The sequence below is a fragment of the Pseudochaenichthys georgianus genome, chromosome 21 (assembly GCF_902827115.2).
Source record: "Pseudochaenichthys georgianus chromosome 21, fPseGeo1.2, whole genome shotgun sequence".
In the NCBI taxonomy this organism is placed as follows: domain Eukaryota; kingdom Metazoa; phylum Chordata; class Actinopteri; order Perciformes; family Channichthyidae; genus Pseudochaenichthys; species Pseudochaenichthys georgianus.
In genome coordinates this window covers 1454524-1474968 of record NC_047523.1, presented here as the reverse complement: position 1 = coordinate 1474968, position 20445 = coordinate 1454524, and the positions used below count along the sequence as shown (strand labels likewise).

Here is a 20445-nt window from a genome sequence, read left to right as displayed (position 1 = left end):
CGGACTGTCTGAGGGAAGAGAGCTTTTAGTTGAGCAGCTCCACTAACTTGGAGCAGTCTGCAAAGCTGTTTGAAACTGAGCTCTTTGGTTCCCCTGCATCACTCTGAAACTCGCTGGGTGCCGTGCTGTCTGATGCTCACGGTACCTGTCACTGTGAACAGAGTCTGTAAACTGTACCCTGTACATTATGTTGTTGTCGTCCTTATTGTTGTTCTGTTGTTTTGATGGTACATGTGTAACTGATGTCCTGCAGCTCACCCTGAAGAAGAGATCTTCTGATCTCAGGGGCTTCACCTGGTTACATAAAGGCTACAAACAAACAATGGTTTAATAATGTGTCTTAGGGTATATTACCAGTTATATGGGCGTAATGTAGAAAATAGCAATCAATTACTTTAGCAACATATTAATGCCCAGGTAATGGTTACAGTGTGTGCATACGTTCCAAGTTTGATTGATTCTCAAAAGTTTAACGATTGTTCTTGATATTTGGAAGACATTTTGGAAAAGCATATTTCCCTTAGGCCTAATACTCTTTTGGAGGGAGGCCAAATGTAGTTTAATGTTGGACACCTTTAAATGAACCATCCTCCGTTCTTAAAGCAATACAAGAATACTTAAATAGAAACAAAATAATATTTATTCACCAAAACATGAAGTTCAAAATATGAGGTCTGAGGACTGAAATCCTCACACTGTTGTGCGTCTGCAGAGCCTTCGGTCGCCTGGCAACACGTGTAGGGGGATTCTTTTAAGACCACCTGTCCAGTACGCTTTCTATTGTGTGTTGTCTTAGCAATAAAACACACTGACAGTGATGACAAACATGCTTCTCTTTTATATGCATGGATACATCAGCTGAGTTTCACAGAGCCAAAGAAAGAAGAATATAATGCATCATCTGAAAGATTGTACGTTATCAGGGGAAGCGAGTGAGTGACACACACAGCCATGTTGGAGCTGGCAGCGCTCACGAGAGATGGTGGTGTGTTGTTGGTACATCGCTGAAAGAAGAGTCCTTACACACATATGTCCCCTCTGTACCGGGCGAGCGAAACAGGGTGGCTGTGGTGTTGGTGGGTTATCAGTTCTCGAGGAAAGCCACGTAGTCAGTGAGTCTGGCCAACTGCTGCTCATTTGGAACCAATGAGACGGGGGGAGGATCTGTGGGGAGAGGAGCAGAGCCGAGTCAGGGGGGGGGTTCTCTCTGTGCCGAGCACCATTGATCTTCTTCTCCCTCACTTAAGTTGGTGGCTCAGCAGCACGTGTTTTAACTCAGCCTGACTCAGCAGGTTAAGTGAACCGCACTGAAACACATGAGCTCACTGCCCCCCCCCCCCCGACCTGTTTAACAACACTACCTACATGTGCTTGGAGATCATTACTCTTTGCATATCATCAGAATCATCAGAAAGGTTTCCTGTGTGAGATCAACAACCTCCATTCCTAAACACTATTTAGAACCACTAGAGCTGCGGAGCGATGGTTGGGGGGGGGGGGTCGAGTGGGTTAGCCTGTTGAGTCGGACATGTGCGCAGCAGATGCTTTAGCAAATATGTTGGATGCTTACAGACGGCAACCCTAACCCCCCCCCCCCTCCTCTCTGCTAGAGCACACTGAGCATAGGTCTGAAGCCTTCTCTTGGGAGACAGAGCGATGAATAACTCGTGAGGACACTTGATGATGTGGGAGAAAGAAACAGTGGAATAAAAGGAAGGGAATGGAAGAGGGAAATATGGACCTTAAACAAGAGCAGATTTAGCTAATCACATATTTCAAGAGATTCCAGGAAAATAAAAAGTAATTGATAGTTCTTTAATGAATCCCTGCTCCAGTGTCGGCGTGTCTGATTGTGTATCGGAGAAGGCGGGCTCGGCCTTCATCCTGAAGAGAAGACCGTTCAGGCAACAGAACAGATGTGAACAGTTGGAGAGAGCAATACTGCCACCTACCGGGCTTTTTGGGCATCACCATCCTGGTAGCGGGGTCGGCCTGCCAGCCCTGACTCACCACGCCTGAACGGGAGAAGAACACAATCAGCAAATGTACAAATGTGTGTCTCATGGCAATACGATGCAATTCATCAGCGGACACATTGCGGTTGGGAATGTGACGTCCTTAACAGGAAGTCACACAGCTTTAGAGGATACTGGAACATGCAACCTGTTGACTGGGAGAGTGAACGAGTGTAACTATTCACCCTAAGCCTTTCCAACGTGGTCAGAAGGCACTGTTGTGTCACCGGTTGGAGCCGTCACCCCATGACAATACATAAAGGAACAACATCATTTGGAGATGACATTTAGTTCTTTTAAAGAATGGAAAGTTATCGAGGGAGAGGTTTCCATCAAGACGTGCGATGTGTTCGCTGTCAGCCATCTGCTGACTGTGTGCTCCAAGTGTCAGAATGAAATGCTGAGCTCCAGTAACACACCACGACCCAAGGAATGATTTAAACACATGAATTGTCACAATCCATAACTCTACCAGTAGATTCATAATGCTCAATTAGCCGCCGTGGGGTTACCTCGTCCGGATGGTTCTATAGTGAAACCTGTAGATCTTAATGTCATGTATCTTTTACACGATAACAGTGATAAGAGGACATTTCCTGTGTGGATGCAAACGTACCCTTTACTGCCTCTTCCACAGAGTATCCCACGAAGGCAGCGAAGTCGTCTGCCGCCAAGGAGGTGTAGGCCTGAGCCACCAGACTGTAGGCCCTCTGCCGCGTGCTCTCTGAAGGACGCATCAACAAAGGGACATTCAGATCACACTAACATGCACACATGCTGAGACTGCGCTCTATTTAAAGAGCATACAGTACTGGGGCAACAGCAACGTGCACGTTACTTCAGAGTCCTGTTTCTTGTGTTGCTAATTAGCACGAGGTTTTACACTGAGAGAAACATCAACAAGGGACAGGTCCAGGTTTTACACTGAGAGAAACATCAACAAGGGACAGGTCCAGGTTTTACACTGAGAGAAACATCAACAAGGGACAGGTCCAGCTTTTACACTGAGAGAAACAACAACAAGGGACAGGTCCAGGTTTTACACTGAGAGAAACAACAACAAGGGACAGGTCCAGGTTTTACACTGAGAGAAACAACAACAAGGGACAGGTCCAGCTTTTACACTGAGAGAAACAACAACAAGGGACAGGTCCAGCTTTTACACTGAGAGAAACAACAACAAGGGACAGGTCCAGGTTTTACACTGAGAGAAACAACAACAAGGGACAGGTCCAGGTTTTAAAGGTTCTATGCTTTGATCATTGGCTGACAGAGGGGACTAAGGGTGGTATAATGTTAGGTGAGCGCTTTTACGAAGGAACTAGGATTGTGTGTACGTCTTTCAACGTGGTTATGATAACAACTCTCGCCTGATATTCATAACAGGTGGTGTAAGGGTGTAGCAAGGTCCAAAGCACAAACCAAATTCAAATCACGGAGCATAAACACGTATCATTCGCTTTTATTTACAGATAGAAACAGTCTTGATTACTTTCTATTTTCCTGTTCTTGCAAATATAGGTAATGTGTGTTTGGGTTATAAGGAGAGGCTTCCCTCCTGGTTCTGCTGCTCGCCCCAAAAACAGTCACCAACCCTTTCAGGACTGACAGGAGTGCGTTTGAGATTGAAATAAATAGCTATTCAGAGGATGAACTGATTGTCTGCCTCTGATCTGGGTTTGATTGAAATGGTGCATTTGTTGTTAAATAAACTGTGATCTGATTATGATGAACTTATGAGCTAAAACAAATAAGCACATACAACTTTACACAATCATGAACGTTTAAAAATAGATCATGTTAATTGAAGCATTCTAAAGATGAAGCATTTCATTTAATTTCAAACCTTTATTCAGACAGATAGGTCCCTTGAGATCATGGATCTCTTTTACAAGGGAGACCTTCATCAATTTAGTTCCACATGAAACATAAACACAACATAAAAACAAACAATAGAGGACATCATATTTACATATTCACCAACACTTACAAACACCCATCGTGTCAGAAAGCATCTCGTGCAGACGTGCCTTAAAAACATTCAGAGAAATACAATTGCTCAATTTCAATTTGGACTGTAGGCTGTTCCAAGCAAGTGGAGCTGCACATAAAAGCCGTCTTCCCTCAGACAGTCCTCACTCTCGGCACATCTAACAAGACCACATCCTGCGATCTCAGACAATAGCTGCCCGCAACTTTCTGCTTTACCAGAGAACAGATGTAATACGGGAGTTTACCCAACAAAGCTTTATAGATAAACGTGTACCAGTGACTGAGCCTCCGTACAGAGAGAGATGGTAAACCTGCCTTGGTATACAGTGTACAGTGATGAGTAAGCGCTTTACAATTTGTGACAAATCTCAGAGCGCTGTGATACGCAGCATCCAATTTGCTCAGGTAATTGGCAGGTGCATTCATATAGACCAGATCCCCATAGTCCAGCACAGGTCAAAAGGTCACAGAGCCTTTTCCTGGCCTCAAGCGAGAAGCAGGACTTGTTTCTGAAAAATAACCCTAGCCTAACCCTCAGTTTTTTAAGCAGGTTATTGACATGAAGTTTAAAAGAGAGACAATCATCAAGCCAGATACCAAGGTATTTGTAACAGGCAACAACTTCAAGTTTTGTTCCTTGCGTAGTTACAATATCTAAAACAGGCTCTGGTGTCTTTTTAGCTTTTGAGAAGAGCATTACCTTGGTTTGATCCACATTTAAAAGAAGCTTTAATTCAGAGAGCTGAGTCTGAATAGCCTCCTGAATGGAGGGACCGGCACAGTACATCACGGTATCATCGGCATACAAATGTAAAGTAGCTTCAGCCACATTATCACCTACACTGTTAATATATATGGAGAATAAAAGTGGTCCTAAAACAGAACCTTGTGGAACACCATTAGAAATGTTTAACCACTCAGAAGACAGTCCATCAAAGTGAACACATTGGGACCTTTCAGAGAGGTAGTTCACAAACCACCCACTGCAAGGCTGGATATGCCTATACTGATAGCCTCTGCTTTAAAATGCGATGATCAACGGTGTCAAACGCTTTGGAAAGGTCAATAAACAGAGCTGCACAACTCTGCTTATTATCTAAAATACTAGTAATGTCATTCACCACTTTCTTCGTGGCAGTGATGGTGCTGTGTTTCTTTCTGAATCCTGACTGATGCTTAGATAGGATATTATTTTTACATAAAAACTCCTTTACTTGTTCACTCACTAAGCGTTCGAGCACCTTAGCCAGAACTGAACATTTAGAGATTGGCCTATAGTTATTTAAAATAGTTGCCTCCCCTCCTTTCAGTAAAGGCAAGACATAAGCAGACTTCCATACTTTTGGAATTGCATTTGTGCTGAGGGAGAGGTTAAAAAGAGAAGTAAGAGGTGGAGCAATAAAATCTGCAGCTATCTTTAAAAAGAAAGGTTCTACGTTGTCCGGGCCAGCCGGTTTCCTAGGATCTAACTTGGATAATGCTTCATGAACAATAGCAATAGTTAAAGGAGTAAAACTGAAAGGGTTTTCCAGACCACATTGTTCAGAGTCACGGATTGGAGCGTTCACAGAAGCAGAAGTACAGTCAGTGACAGAATCAAACCGAGAGCCACAAGACACAAAATGCTCATTAAAGCAATTTAGCATAGTAGCCCTGTCTGATATAGTGCCAGATGCTGTGGTGAGGCACGGAGGTAGCTCATTTGGGATATCACCAGTGGAAATCGATTTTATGGCTTTCCAAAATTTCCTAGGATTATTCAGGTGTTCTGTGGTAACTGACAAATAGTACTTTGATTTAGCACTTTTTATTTGAGATGTGAAGCTATTTCTTAGCTGCCTAAAACGCAGCCATTCTACCTCTGAGCCTGATTTCCTAGCCTTAGCCCAAGCATTATTTCTCTCATGAAGGAGACTGGACAGCTTAGCAGAAAACCAGGGATTGTTTCGTCCCTTCACTCTAAATGTACGCAGAGGTGCATGTCTATCTATAATTTTCATAATACCAAGATAAAAATAAGACCATGCAGTTTCTACATCAGCACACAGATTGATTCTACCCCAATCAAAATCAAACAGATCATGTAAAAAACCCTGCTCCACAAAGTGTTTTTTGTCTCTCTTTGTGATGACACGTGGTTTAACCTTTTGGACCTTAGTGTCCCTAACTGTGGCCACAACACAGTGGTCACTCACATCATCACAAAACTTATTTTCACATAAATGGCAACGCCACCACCTTTTTTAGGCCGGTCAGTACGATATACACTGTAACCATTTATGTAAATGTCAGAGGCCAAAATGGATTTATCTAGCCACGTTTCTGATAAGACAATGACATCAGCATCCGTCGAACTCGCCCAAATACGGACAAAATCTAATTTAGGTAACAGACTACGCACATTTAAATGAATTAAACCTAGCCCAGATCTAGATATAAGATCAGCAGGAGTAGCTATTTGACTAATACTGCTAGGTGGACCTGGATGTTGTAGCTGAGCAGCGCTTACACTACACACCACTGAAGGCTTTATCAACAGCTACTGGCTCAGACTTCTAAAATGTCAAAGCTGGCACCTTTATCCTGCCTGACTTTGACATGGTGCAGTAGCTTGTGGAGATAGCTTTTGAGAGTGGCTGGCCCAACAAAGCTCACACACCGGCACGTATTTGCTGCTGCTCCTGCAGCTATCACGTAAAAGCCTCAGGGTTGTGGCCTTTGGTATTTTATAGCCTAGCAACGGTGTGTGTACCAACAGTACGTCTGTTGCAGTAGTAACAATAATAAGTGGGATGAGAAAAGACAGCTGTGATGGGGAAGGCCGGAGATTTGTCAAGAGCACTTTGCTGTTCAAGAGGCTTCCAGTTCGCCAGTAGATATATTATAAATACATATTATTTTTGGGGTCCTTTTCTTACAATTTATCTTCTTTGACTGTTTATGTGTGCACCGTATACACCAAGGCAAACTCATCATATGTGTTAAAGGTCCCATGTCATGCTTTTCTGGTTAACACACACACACACACACACACACACACACACACACACACACACACACACACACACACACACACACACACACACACACACACACACACACACACACACACACACACACACACACACACACACACACACACACACACACACACACACACACACACACACACACACACACACACACACACACACACACACACACACACACACACACACACACACACACACACACTGAGCTGGCTCACTGGTGTGGGGTTGGCGAGACACCGCGGAACTCAGCCTGGGCACACACACAAACTCCCAGCCAGGCTGCGGGTGTGTGTGAGCCCAGGCTCATGGGGGGGGGGCAGGAGCTCCAACAAGCCGTAGGACAGAGAGTGAATACACATGCTATACAGAGATGCTGTGAGAAACCAATGTGAGTTTGGAACATTGCACAATGTAAATCTATTCTCGTAGACCTCAACAATGGAACTATGATCAGTAGAAAGGGCCATGACATGGGACCTTTAAAAAACGTGTTTCTCATTCTGAAAATATTTATGAATCATTTTGTTATGGTTTTAATCAAAGTTGGCATTGAGCCATTATGCTGATTGAAGCAGACTATTTAAGGGTCTGGTTCCAGAATATTGTGGATACAACAGTATTGTCTGGTCATTGTTGTGTCTGACAGAGGACTGAAAGAGTTGCTTTCCCTTTGCTCTAGTTAATATAAAAGTGCCATGTTAGTGCAGCACCTATCAAACCGCATAACCCTACTCCCTGTTGTGTTGGAATAACTTCCTCGCACCTGGTTGTGAACTAGAAACAAAATGTGGACTCTGAGCAAATGCTCCCAACACAGCCATGCATGTCATCTCCGGGGGCTTTTCTGTAACCCAGTCCTCAGGCAGACATGTATTTTTGCCATGGCCTTTTGACCGCTGGGAGATTACTCGTGTGGCAAATGGAGCGGCCTTTCTTAGCGTGGCCCTCTGGCACTCCAGAGCTGCTGAGCAAGACGTCCATGAGTGGGAGGACAGAGTTTTATGGAGGAGAAACAGGACCTGGCCTGTCCTTCCGCAAGTCTATTCCAGGGCTGCTATCATCTCACCCTCTCACCTCTTAAAAATAGCCCCCACTTTTAACCAGCAAAGGCAAAGCACACATGGCAAGGGCTTTTATTTTTAAATTCAGACTATTGCCAAGTAAGAGCAGCATAGACTGGGAACTATTTAGTTGGAAGCACTCCAAACGCCTAAAATAATACTGGGTCTTTTTAAGTTTCCTTCCTTTATATGTTCCCAACCTTAAACGTAATGTTTAAGGTTGGCAAATAAAGCAAATAGGAGCTTAACATCATGCAGCTTTATTCCACATTCCATTGAAGACACATTTGGTGATTACAGATCAGCTGATCACCAGTTCAACACAAACTTGGACAAAGTGAGAAAAACACAAATAACTAATATCAAAGGAAACATGTAAGGAAAACAATGTGTAATCAATCTGAAGACATGTTATTTTAACAATTATCTAGACCAATTTCTCCATTTAACTGGCTCAGAAGTACAAAAGTATAAAAAAAGTTAAGAAAAACAATGAATATGTCATTAAAATATTGCACTGAACGTATGGGCAAGGCGCCCACCTCCACCATAACCTTGGATTTCTTTCAACATCAAATGCAGTCCCTGCCATAAACAATTGTGTCAAAAACCTTCAAAGGCACATGTTGTAGTTTTTTCTACAAGTCCGCAACTAGTTAGATTTTCATTATTCCTCCTCCTCTGCATCCTCAAACTCATCATCATCAACCACTCCAAAGTCCATTTTTGCCAGCACTGCCTCAACATGCTCTGTCGACAAAGTGAAGTGGTCCATCTTCTCGAAGCCTGGCTCTGGCCGGTCTTCCCCCAGCGAGCTTTTAGCTGCATCCTTGGTCTGCGTGATGAGGCTCTTGGAGGCCAGCAGGAACTCCGCAGCCCCCCCCTGCTCCAGCGCCCTCACAGCAGTGTCCGTCAGCTCTGAACTGGTCTGCAGTCGCTCATTGTAGCGCTGAGACAGCGCCCGCAGTGTTGCCACCTTTTCGTCTTGCTCTTTTCCAATCTGCTCTAGTAGAATGGTCTTGCGCTCCTCAAGGACAGCGTATAGCAGGTCAAAGCGTTCCGCTAAACCTTGCTTAGCACACTGAGCGTTTTCCTGCACAGCACGGCAGGCATCTTCCATCTGGTTGAGCAGGGCTTGCAGGCGGCCATTGCTAGCTACCAGGGTATCGATAGCATTACTCAGTTCACTCTTCTGGGTCTGGTAAACACTTGCTAAAGGTGCCACCTCACAGTCCTTATGCTGGCCAAACACTTTGCACATGGAGCAGGTGGGTGTCTGGCAGGTAGTGCAATAGATGTTGATCTTCTCGTCCTCGTGTTCTTGGCACATGGGCTCTTTGGATTCTTTAGGCTTCAGGGCGGGTTCTGTGCTCCCGCTGTTGCTCCCTTCTTGCTGCTGCTTATAGAGGTCGATAATATTTTCAACCAACAGGTTACGCTGGAGCCCATGCACACCATGACGGTCTAGCACAACCTCGAAGCGGCAGGTAGGACAGCGGAAGACGCCCCCGGAGAAGCGGTAGGGGTTGCGTGAGTCGTAGAGGTCGCTGGCACAGCTACGGCACAGGTTGTGCTGGCAGGGCAGGATCACCACAGGTTTGGTGAACATTTCCAGGCAGATGGGGCAGCTCAGCTGCTTCTCCAGGCTATCCATTGGGCTTGGGGCCCGAACAATAGACCCTGTCCTCTGGACGTCCATAATAATGTCACTGCCTAGCGTTAGACCAGTAGGTTTTCTTCTTTTAGGAGAGACAAATACAAGTTGTGCCCTTTGTTGGTTTTAAAAAGTTACCAAAAACAAGGTCAGACTCCTGAAGCTTCCCCTTGGCGTGTGCTGCTGCTGCTGCTTGTGAAAAGCTGATATCTATTCTGGGAGGTGGCAGCTCGGTCCTTTATACCAGCCCCTCTCAGCTGGTGACATCTGATACCTTCCACCAACGGGAGCACACATTCCTGCCTGCTTGCTGCCTCGGGATCTTTTCACAGAAATGGCCCCCTCCTAAGTGCTGCATGTCACTTGTCCCAGCGTCTCCTCTCTCAGTGGTGGACGGAGCGAGACAACACGGGTCCATGTGACTGGCTCAGCAGAGAGGGAGCTCAATCTTATTAGTAAACAAGTCAACGTCAACATCCTGTGACTGCTGTGTTGTTTTCACTGTTTTAACTTCTTTCATTTGTTGCATATTACCTAGTTTGCCATTAATATCATTTATTTAGATCACAACACAAATGTAGAAACTTTGTCATTTTCTATACTTCCGACAGTAATAAATGTATATCAACCAAAGTAACATCATTATTAAATCATAAATTATGTGTCGGTTAAATGAAAAAAATAAACTATTCGTAGGTAAATGTTTTTCAATTATGTAGGTTATCTTTACAAAAGTATGTTGAGGACTGTTGTCAGACAAATTGAGAGATGTTACAACATGGCATGCTTGTAAATACAAATGTACTTGTTAACAGGACCTTCATTATGAATATCAGTTCTTTATGCCTTTTTTAAAACGGCTTTATCAGAATATTTGCAAGAGTAGAATGTGTGCATTCAAACACTCTTAACTTCCCACACCCACCAGGAAGCAAATGATGGGCTACTGCACGTCACCATTCAAAGCACATCAACAAGTAGAACCGTAAACAAGAGGGAGAAGCTATTCTTAAACTCTTGCACAAGTTAAGCATCACATGATGCAGGAACCCAAACAACTGCAACCATATGTTACCACCTGAACTGGCCGTCAACATATATGCCCCGCGACAGATAATGAAAAGGTGTTTTCAAGAGTCTCATTTATTCCTAAATTCCAACATGTTATTTTCTCCTGGGTTAAATGATCGCTTAACGAGGAAAATAATCTGCCACTTCCTCACAACACACAGGAACGCACACATGACCAATGAGGGCACGAGATCAGTTTGTGCACAGATGGAAGGCTGACAGGCAGGTAGGCCGTCCAGTTACTTTAGCCGGCTCAGATGATTGGTCGTGCTTTTTACAGCGCCACGGCTTCCACAGATGATGTTTTTATGTATTTATTGTTAAAGCATTTAATGTATTCATTGCTATGGGGATGTTAAGAGCATTCCATGGAATATAACAAGTGTTTCTGAAATAAATTACAGACCCCACCTTTAAGCTGTTTTTAGTGTAGGAAATCAAATATCCTATTTATATCAATTTCCCAACATGGAATTTTGCTACATTTTGTGTGAATATCATGTTTATCAAGTGTTGACAAGTCTTAGGAGCTTGAAGGACACAAAGGAATCAGAGTGAATCTTCACTGAAGACCTTATTTGTACCTCGAAGTGCCTCCATGACTGGAAGGATGTTCTCTGTCCACTGGAAGGCTGCGATTGTTGTGTAGACCCCTGGAAAGTCCCGTTGCCAAATGCGTTGGCCAACAGCCCAAATAGATGTTAATTCAGGGTTTGCCTGTAAACAGGAAGTGGAAAGGCATTTTAAAAGCATTTAGTATGCAGTCCTGCCCAAATGCGAGGATATTAAATCACACTACTTCAACATTTCAAGTGACCTGTCCATTAAATATAAAACAGCCGGCACATTTAAACGTTTTTTACACTTTTCAGTTAATGTATTTGAAAACATATTGTACCATACAGATCATGACAGTCCTCAGCATGACCCTGAATCACGTTACAAAGATTCAGTGAAACCTCGACTGTAGTCCGTTTACAGAGAAGAGGTTGTAAACATATATATTTCAATATGTCTAGTATTTGAAGTCCCCTAATATTGTCAACAGTTGTGGGCACTTTGAAACATGTTGTATGCAGTTACCCAGTCAGCTGAATCTATTTATTTCCAGTTGTTTTAAAATAAGTTGAAATTATCAAAGAAATCCAACTTGCGTATTTTTGACTTCTTATGAGTTATGGAATTATTACGGTGGGATACTGAACAACATTTATGTTTGAGCTCTTACTGCTTTAAAGCATGGCTGTTATTATCCAATAGTGGTGCAGGTGTACATGACTTATATGTTTCAGTTAAACATGAGGTCACTATGATTATAGTGTCCAGGAAAACAATCCATCTGAACGTAATATGGGTTCACAGCGTTAAAACACCAAATCATATTGGCGTTGATGTAGAGAGCAACGTCCTTCAGAGCTGAGCCTCTGAAGAGAAGTTCAATACCATCGGATACACGTGTGAACGAACGGCATCTTCAAGTTGGAAATTGGTACGTTTAGTAACTACCATATGAAGCAGCACAATTAGGACAAACACGTGTATCTTTAGCAATGTCTCCTTGTGTCTTTTAATGCTTACCGATTTGATTGCTTGGGGAATCCGTTTCCAGAGATACCTGCCATTATTCCTGTTGGAACCAACCGGAACAGGTCAGAAAAGACACTTTGAAATGTGCAGGTTTGAGCAGCAGTAGGCAGCAGTGTTATTCCTGAACAGACTTCAGATACAGTTCCTACTGTGGCAACACACACATCGACTCCCAAACCAAATGTATTAGTTGTTAAGCTAGCCATGTACTATGTCATAGCACAGTGCCGTACTTAAGCACAATTGTGAGGGACCTGTACTTTACTTGAATATTTCAATATGATGCTACTTTGTACTTCTACCCCACTACAATTCAGAAGTAAATGGTGTACTTTTCCTCTACTACATGTACTTAATACCTTTAGTTACTTTACAGATCTGGATGAATGATGGTAAATATAATCAAGTGTTGAATCAGACTTTAGTTCCACCTGGAGTAAATCCACCAGCTACCCTGCAGTCTACAAAGTCATTCAGACTAGCTGCACCTTCACCAGCTTTGAGAACACTTTCATGATCAATCATTATAAAACATATCATAGATATTATTCTGAAATGGACCAAGCTGCACAATCACTACTTTTACTTTTGGTACTTTAATTATATTTTGATGCCAATACTTCTGTACTGTTACTTAAGAAAGACTTTGAATGCTGGACTTTTACTTGTAAAAGAGTATACCTGCTCTTTGGAACTTCTACTTTTACTTAAGTACAACATTCGAGTACTTTTTCCACCTCTGGAAAAGGCAAAACATAATGCCCCTACCCATAATATGTAATGTGTGAATAAAGAGGAAACCCTCAGACATAATGGTACTTACATGTCATTATGCAGTAAATAGAGCGACAGCAGCTGAGCGTACACTTGAGGTGTTGCAATGCCCCCTGGAGCCTGGTGAACACAAATGCAGGTGAGAAATTAAATAGTGAAGCTACATATTAGCAACAAACCAAAAGAGTATTTCCCACATCAATCCATAATGTAATCCACTGATAGACTAAGCTCCGTTGCGTGCGGCAGTGTAGCTGGGACATACCGTTCAGTCTGTTAAATCATGTTAGTGTGTTATTTAGTTTTGGCTAACAGTATAGCATTGCCTCCATAGCGTTACCTTACAATGTTGCCCTCAAAGTAATGAGTCAGTCACAAGGTTACAGTGAACCAAGCAACTATCTTTTACGTTATGCAGATAAATAAATACACTAGGGTTTGCTTCTCTTCACAAACAACGCCTGGCTATCAAATGTAAGCTAACTAGCTAGCTTGTTTCAGTAGTAAAGCTAAACGTACTGTTTGTTTTGCTGGCATTGTGAGTATAGCACTGATTCGTTTATGTCGTAGAACTCATAGAATAATTTACTTTGACTTTGACTGAGAGCAAAATCAGGGTTAGAGAAGTGAAAACAAGCTAGCTTATTAGCCATAACGTTAGCTACATCTGGTGCAGGGCTGGCTGTCAGAAACACTACTGTCATGCCTTCAAGGTAACCTGTAAGGCAACATTTATTGTTGTCGCGAGAAATAATATATGTTGGGATTCAGTGCTTACCTCCAGCTCCTGAGCTTCACACTGCTCCAATACTTTATCATAATTTTCCTCCATAATCACAGCAGCAGGCATGTTGATGCCTAGCTGTTGCATCGGGAACTTCTTCTTCGCTGTAGATTAGGAGCCCGCCAGAGGCGTTGCTGCCCTCATGTGGGAGAAACAAGAACAAAACACCACCAACAACATTCAAATAATTAAATGTACAACAATAAAAAAAAACAGCACTAGTAGTAGCTCTAGCATATGTTATAGTATGTTTCTTCTATTCTTTATTTATCTTTCTGTATTTTTGAAATGTTTGCTTTATTTTCTAATTTCCCGTGATTTAAAATAAATCAATTCAATTCAAAAGCTTTATTAGCATGACCATATGTACATACAGTATTGCCAAAGCTATGTATAGTTGTAACATCTATACAAAAATATATACAAATAAACAAATTAACAGTTAAAAACAAACTGCTAAGAACATTTTTTTTTTTTTGTTGTTTTTTTTACAAGGAATACCGATTCATTTCATTCATATAATACATGAATACAAAATAGAATATGATATATATACATAAGATGTGAGACTGGTGTATCTGCTCATTCCGGTTCCCTCAGACTGTGGCAGGCAGAGACAAACTATCCTGCCACAATGCAGCTCTCTTTATATTCCCCGAGAAGTATTTTTAGTTTTTCATTTTCATTTTTAAATAATTGAGGATGCTTATGTTTGAGTTTTGGGAAGAATTGTTTCCGTACAGGTTCAAAAGTTGGGCATTGTGTAAATCATTGTATGTCATAAGATGCAATGCACCATGGTTAAAATTAAGTAGCAGTATATTTTATTTATTTTGTGAACATAGACAAATAAAGATAAACATAACATTATCAAATTGTAAATAAGTTGTAAAAATATAGAGATATTGCCTGTCACATATGCATGCAATGCATACAGAGTTAAGACTGTTACGACAGTATTGTAGCATGCTTTACGGCATTTGCAAGTACTGCTTTACTACAGCGTAAGTCCGCCAATTTAAATTCTGTTAGACAGCGATCATACTGACTAAATATTTACTGTGAATGTGTGCAAAAATGTATGGCATATGGCTGTCTAACAGAAGTTAAATCCATTTCTCACTTATTCTGACAATGTACTTAACCCCAAATAAAATAACCCAATAAAAAGAGTTGTTGAATAATAGTGAAGTCACGTTGTAATAACAATAACTCATCTCTCTCGAGTTTTATTTTTATGATTTGCCAAAAACCATTGTGTCAAGTGTCCTACTTGAGTTGCCGTACGGAGTTGTCCAATATGGCGGACCATCTCGCACATGCGCACTGCAGATCGGGTAGTGACAGTCATGTTTCTGCCTACTGTAATCTCTTGACTTACTGCTAAATTGACTGTCTGCTGCATTCAACACGGTGAACCATCAGATCCTCCTTCGCACTCTCCAACAACTTGGAGTTTCAGGCTCTGCACTTTCCCTCCTCACCTCATACCTCAAAGACCGCACCTACAGGGTTACTTGGAGGGGGTCGGAGTCCGACCCTTGTCAATTAACTACAGGGGTCCCTCAGGGCTCTGTTCTTGGTCCCCTCCTCTTCTCCTTGTACACAAACTCGCTCGGATCAGTCATTAGCCCGCATGGTTTTTCATACCACTGCTACGCTGACGACACCCAATTAATTCTGTCCTTTCCCCGCTCAGAGACCCAGGTCGTCACACGCATCTCTGCTTGTCTAGCTGACATCTCTCAGTGGATGTCTGCTCATCACCTCAAGCTCAACCTTGACAAGACTGAACTGCTTTTCTTCCGGGAAAAGATTGTCCCACTCTTGACCTAACAATCAACATCGGCACCTCTGTTGTTTCCCCGACTCAGACTGCAAGGAATCTGGGTGTGACCCAGATAACAACCTGTCCTTCACTGCAAATATCGCTGCTACAACCCGCTGCTGCAGATACACACTTTACAACATCAGGGGGATGCGTCCCCAGCTGACCCAGAAAGCCACCCAGGTTCTGGTCCAGGCTCTCGTCACCTCACGCCTAGACTACTGCAACTCCCTCCTGGCTGGTCTACCTGCATGTGCCATCCGACCTCTGCAGCTCACCCAGAATGCAGCGGCTCGTCTGGTCTTCAACCTTCCTAAATACACCCACACCACTCCGCTCCTCCGCTCCCTCCACTGGCTTCCGGTAACTGCTAGAATCCACTTCAAGACAATGGTACTTGCGTACCATGCTGTGAATGGATCTGGCCCTTCCTACATCCAGGACATGGTTAATCGTACACCCCAGCACGTGCACTCCGCTCTGCATCAACCAAACGGCTCGCTGCACCCTCGCTGCGAGGGGGACCCAAGTTCCCATCAGCAGAAACACGTGGGTTTGCTATCCTGGCTCCAAGATGGTGGAATGAGCTCCCCATTGAAATCAGGACAGCAGAAAGCTTACACACCTTCCGGCGCAGACTGAAAACTCATCTCTTTAGACTCCACTTCGAGCAATAGAACTATTAACAAAGCACTTATATACTAATAAAGGACTGGCTTACCTAAAGCCAGTTGAGTAGCACTTGAAATGTTTTTGCTCTATGAAACCTGATGTACTTATATGATTCTGTTTTCTTCAAGTTTGTATTTTGTTGGTCGAACGCACTTATTGTAAGTCGCTTTGGATAAAAGCGTCGGCTAAATGCAATGTAATGTAATGTAATGAATAAACCTGAGTCATAAAAGATACTCGACCCTCGATCATTCTACATTGCTCAACAGTTTTACATTTACAGGCAGTATTATTGCTCATCAGTGATTTTACACTCTGTATTATGTATTGAGAGGTCTGACCGCTGAATGAAGGAAGGACATGCGGTTTATGAAACATCAGGCAGCAGCCTGTCACTGAAGGAGCTACACACTGCAGACAGGGTCCTGGAGGGGGGGGGGACATGTTGTCCAACGGTGAAGACAGCTTAGCCTTAGTCATCACTCTCAGTCTCCCCCCTCAGACATCTTTTGTTCATATCCTGTATTTACTCTAAACCCCACCACAACACTGAGATCCTCCTCTGAGTGTGGACTTTGAACTGTTCTACCAAAACATTTGTAAACCACAACTGGGTGCTACATTGCACATCTCCGATACAGCCGTATGTGGAGACTGACTGCTGACTATCACAACAAGTCAACATGAGAACACACACAGAGGACCTTCTCTGGACCTGGGGGGTATACTGCGAAGCAGGATGTTCGCTTAGCCGGCTAAATTCAGGGCAAACTCCGGCTTTCCGGTCCTACGAAGATGGTTCTCTTTTTAGCAGGCTAGATCTCCATGGTAATATATGCTAAGCAGCTAACCTGGTCGGGACCAGGTTAGGTTGCAGGCTAAGAGCTCAACTCAGTGAAAGCACCGCCTGCTGACCAATCAGAGCTCAGTGTGCGGAGTTTAAAGCGATCAAGTCATATTACAGGAGAAAGGAAATACAGAAAAACTGCCGTCGCAGGAAAGACGGCCGGCAAAAATCACCGACTGTGTGAACGTGAACATGAATAGAATATCACCTCCATCTTCAGAGCAATCTGACTATTATAACATTAGCGTTAAGAAAGCTTACTTAAATATCGGCCACAACATAAGTAACCGGATCAGAGTACATTAAGTACAGTCCGCGGCATATCACTTCATAATGTATCACATATTTTATTATCTGAGTCAGCTGAGCCGTATCTGGCCGTGCAACACTCACAGTGTCACATACTGTATGCAGAAGTATTATTTTAAGCAACACATAAGTTGACGAAACACTCGAGACAAATGTAATTGAAGTCAGATCGTGTTTTAGACGGGCAGTGATATCATAAACCTGTTAATGTACGCATTCAAACACGTGTTCTGCTCCAGCTGTATTCACCTTGCAGGTGCAGCTCTGTGGCTTTGATCCTGATCAAGTGTTTAAGTCATGGATGTTTAAAGTTTAACTTCTTCATTTTTGACTAGTATTAAAGTTCACTTTTCATTCAGGAAGTATGACGCTGCGCTGTCAGTGCGCTTCTCCATGTTTGTGATTGGTCGAATGCTCCAGATACCACCCCTTTCATGTGAACGCGCACCTAACTAGATAGGACACGGCTGGCTTGAGCGATCCACTTGATAACCAGCGTCGTAGGACAGTTTAGCGAGAGCGCGTATGTTTTGGATTAGGCCAACCGGCTAACTCAAACATATCCAGGCTAGGTTGAACCAGGTTCGCAGTATAGGCCCCTGAAGTGAGAAGTGTGTTGTGGTCCAGTCTCATTCAGGCCGTTATTTCACCCTCAGATTCCTTAAGATTGTTGTTTCCTTTAAATCAGGGGTGGGGAACCTCCGGCCCCCGGGCCGTATACGGCCCGCGAGACAATTTGATACGACCCGCGATGTAACACGCAAAAAAGAAAAAAAATTAAGAAATCTAGACCGCAAAATATGTAACAAGCGAGTGCCTGTTTTTCCTGGCCAAGGTCAGGGTCCTTGAACACAACACGAGCCTAACGTGTCATCACGTGGTATATGTCTGGTCAGACAGGGGTTTAGAGCTGCCGGAGAGCAGAGCACCAGAACGCCGCTCCGGGCCGGGACTTCACAAATGTCAGTAGCCATAAGGAGCCGTACACATGCCGCAGATTTTGCGTGGCTGTGTCTTTAGTTGAAAGCCCAGTGGCGATCTGTTCATCCGTCATACTGATCATACAGTCAATAACTTTGTTGTTATTAGCATCTGGTTAGCTAGCTATGCTAACGAATATAAGAAGCGTTTTCTACTACCAGTGAGGTAAAGGCACATCTTTATATGATCATTATAGTTATAAAAAAATAAGAGAATACAGTAAACGGGTATAAAATACTAGATGACAGTAAACAAAAAGTTGTTATTAATAAACAAGAATACAGTTTGAAAGGGGAGTGATTTGTAAAATATCCATAAAGAAAAAGAAAATCTGCTTCTAGTTCTGTTTCATATGTGTTGAGAGACGTTTCCATAGATCTCCTAATGTTGCTCTCAAAGTGCACCAGATTGATGCTTTTAACTTCAACATTTAAAACCCCCCCCCCACTTAAATCATGTTCACATGGATAGGAAACTAAATACTTTTGCACACATCTTGTGTCCATATATTTCTGTTTTGGTGGTCATGCCACAACCGTGCACGTGCATGCATGCGCGAATCATGGTAAAATATCTGGACTAAGAGGTTGCTTTTTCTTTGCACAGCATGAAAGAAAGGCCAAATGAATGGGCTGTGATTTTAGTATTTTAAGCAGACGTCAATAATTTGTACGGCCCTCGGAGGATGTTGAAAAAATTGAAATGGCCCTTGAGAGGAAAAAGGTTCCCCACCCCTGCTTTAAATAAATGACAACAGTATATTTGGAGGATTCAGTGCATGAAGTGACAGTGCTGAGGAAGACTCTTTCTCTTTAACTCTCTAATGATCCTGTCTGCCGCTGCCGGGGATTTCTCTATTTCAATCCCTTTTGATCTCTTCCTTTTCTTTGATGCTGATGGCTGCATACAGTTTTCCTCCACTTTGGAAAATGTCTTGGCACCACAGACAGAACTATAATGTGCTTCACAGTTTTTCACTTTCTGTTGTCATTGTTGTTGTTTTTATAGAGAAAAAAGATTACATTCCTGATTCCTCCTGTTCTCAGGCTTTATGTTCTATACCAGGCATAAGGTGTGACATTTCTATGCATTTATTTCATTTTATTGCAACCAAATGTGGGAATATCATTTTTAAAAGTCTCAAATTACTTTTCATTTCCAAGCGCAGACAAAAAGAACATTTTATATTAACATTAGATTATTAATAACAGAACTCAACAGTCAGGGTGGAGTGTCCAGCTCAATTATTTCATTACACTTTTGTAATTTCATTATGTTGCTAGCAGAGTTCTTTGTTGATTAGACGCCTGCAACTAGTCCAAAACGCAGCTGCACGTCTTCTGACTGGCCACAAAAAGCGTCACCACATCACCCCAATTCTGGCCTCACGGCACTGGCTTCCAGTTCGGTTCCAAATTGATTTTAAAATCCTTTTATTTGTTTTGAAAGCCCTAAATGGGCTGGCTCCTGCCTATATAGCTGAACTCCTCCAGCGCTGCACCCCAGGCAGAGCCTTAAGGTCTGCTGACCAGCTGCTGCTGGTAGTGCCTAAGACCAGGCTCAACACCCGAGAGCACAGAACCTTCGCAGCAGCGGGCCCCAGGCTCTGGAACACTCTGCCCCTCCATGTGAGGTCGGCCCAGACCCTGGGGTTTTTAAAGCTACTCTTAAGACACACGTCTTCTCTCTGGCCTTCTAGTCAGAGCGGAGCACGACTCCTGACTGTTCCCTGTGTTTTTGTTTTTTATATTTCTGTTGTAAATGATTGTGTTTTATTGTGATTGTAGTAAAGTGTTTTTATTACATGTACAGCACTTTGGCTCGGCCAAAAACCGCTT

At 43.0% G+C, this 20445-nt stretch overlaps 2 protein-coding genes across 2 annotated transcripts; both read right to left on the bottom strand.

The window, feature by feature from the left end:
* Window positions 1–622: 622 nt before the first annotated feature.
* On the bottom strand, window positions 623–14090 carry cops8 (COP9 signalosome subunit 8). The gene is made up of 7 exons (XM_034110028.2): window positions 13965–14090; window positions 13236–13306; window positions 12404–12452; window positions 11410–11542; window positions 2632–2739; window positions 1953–2015; window positions 623–1164 (listed from the first exon to the last, which is right to left on the bottom strand). Exons 1-7 carry the CDS (start codon window positions 14055–14057, stop codon window positions 1085–1087), a joined length of 597 nt encoding a protein of 198 aa, XP_033965919.1. The 5' UTR covers window positions 14058–14090; the 3' UTR covers window positions 623–1084.
* trim63b (tripartite motif containing 63b) lies at window positions 8345–10145 on the bottom strand. The gene has a single exon (XM_034110027.2). It carries the CDS (start codon window positions 9797–9799, stop codon window positions 8768–8770), a length of 1032 nt encoding a protein of 343 aa, XP_033965918.1. The 5' UTR covers window positions 9800–10145; the 3' UTR covers window positions 8345–8767.
* Window positions 14091–20445: the final 6355 nt, after the last annotated feature.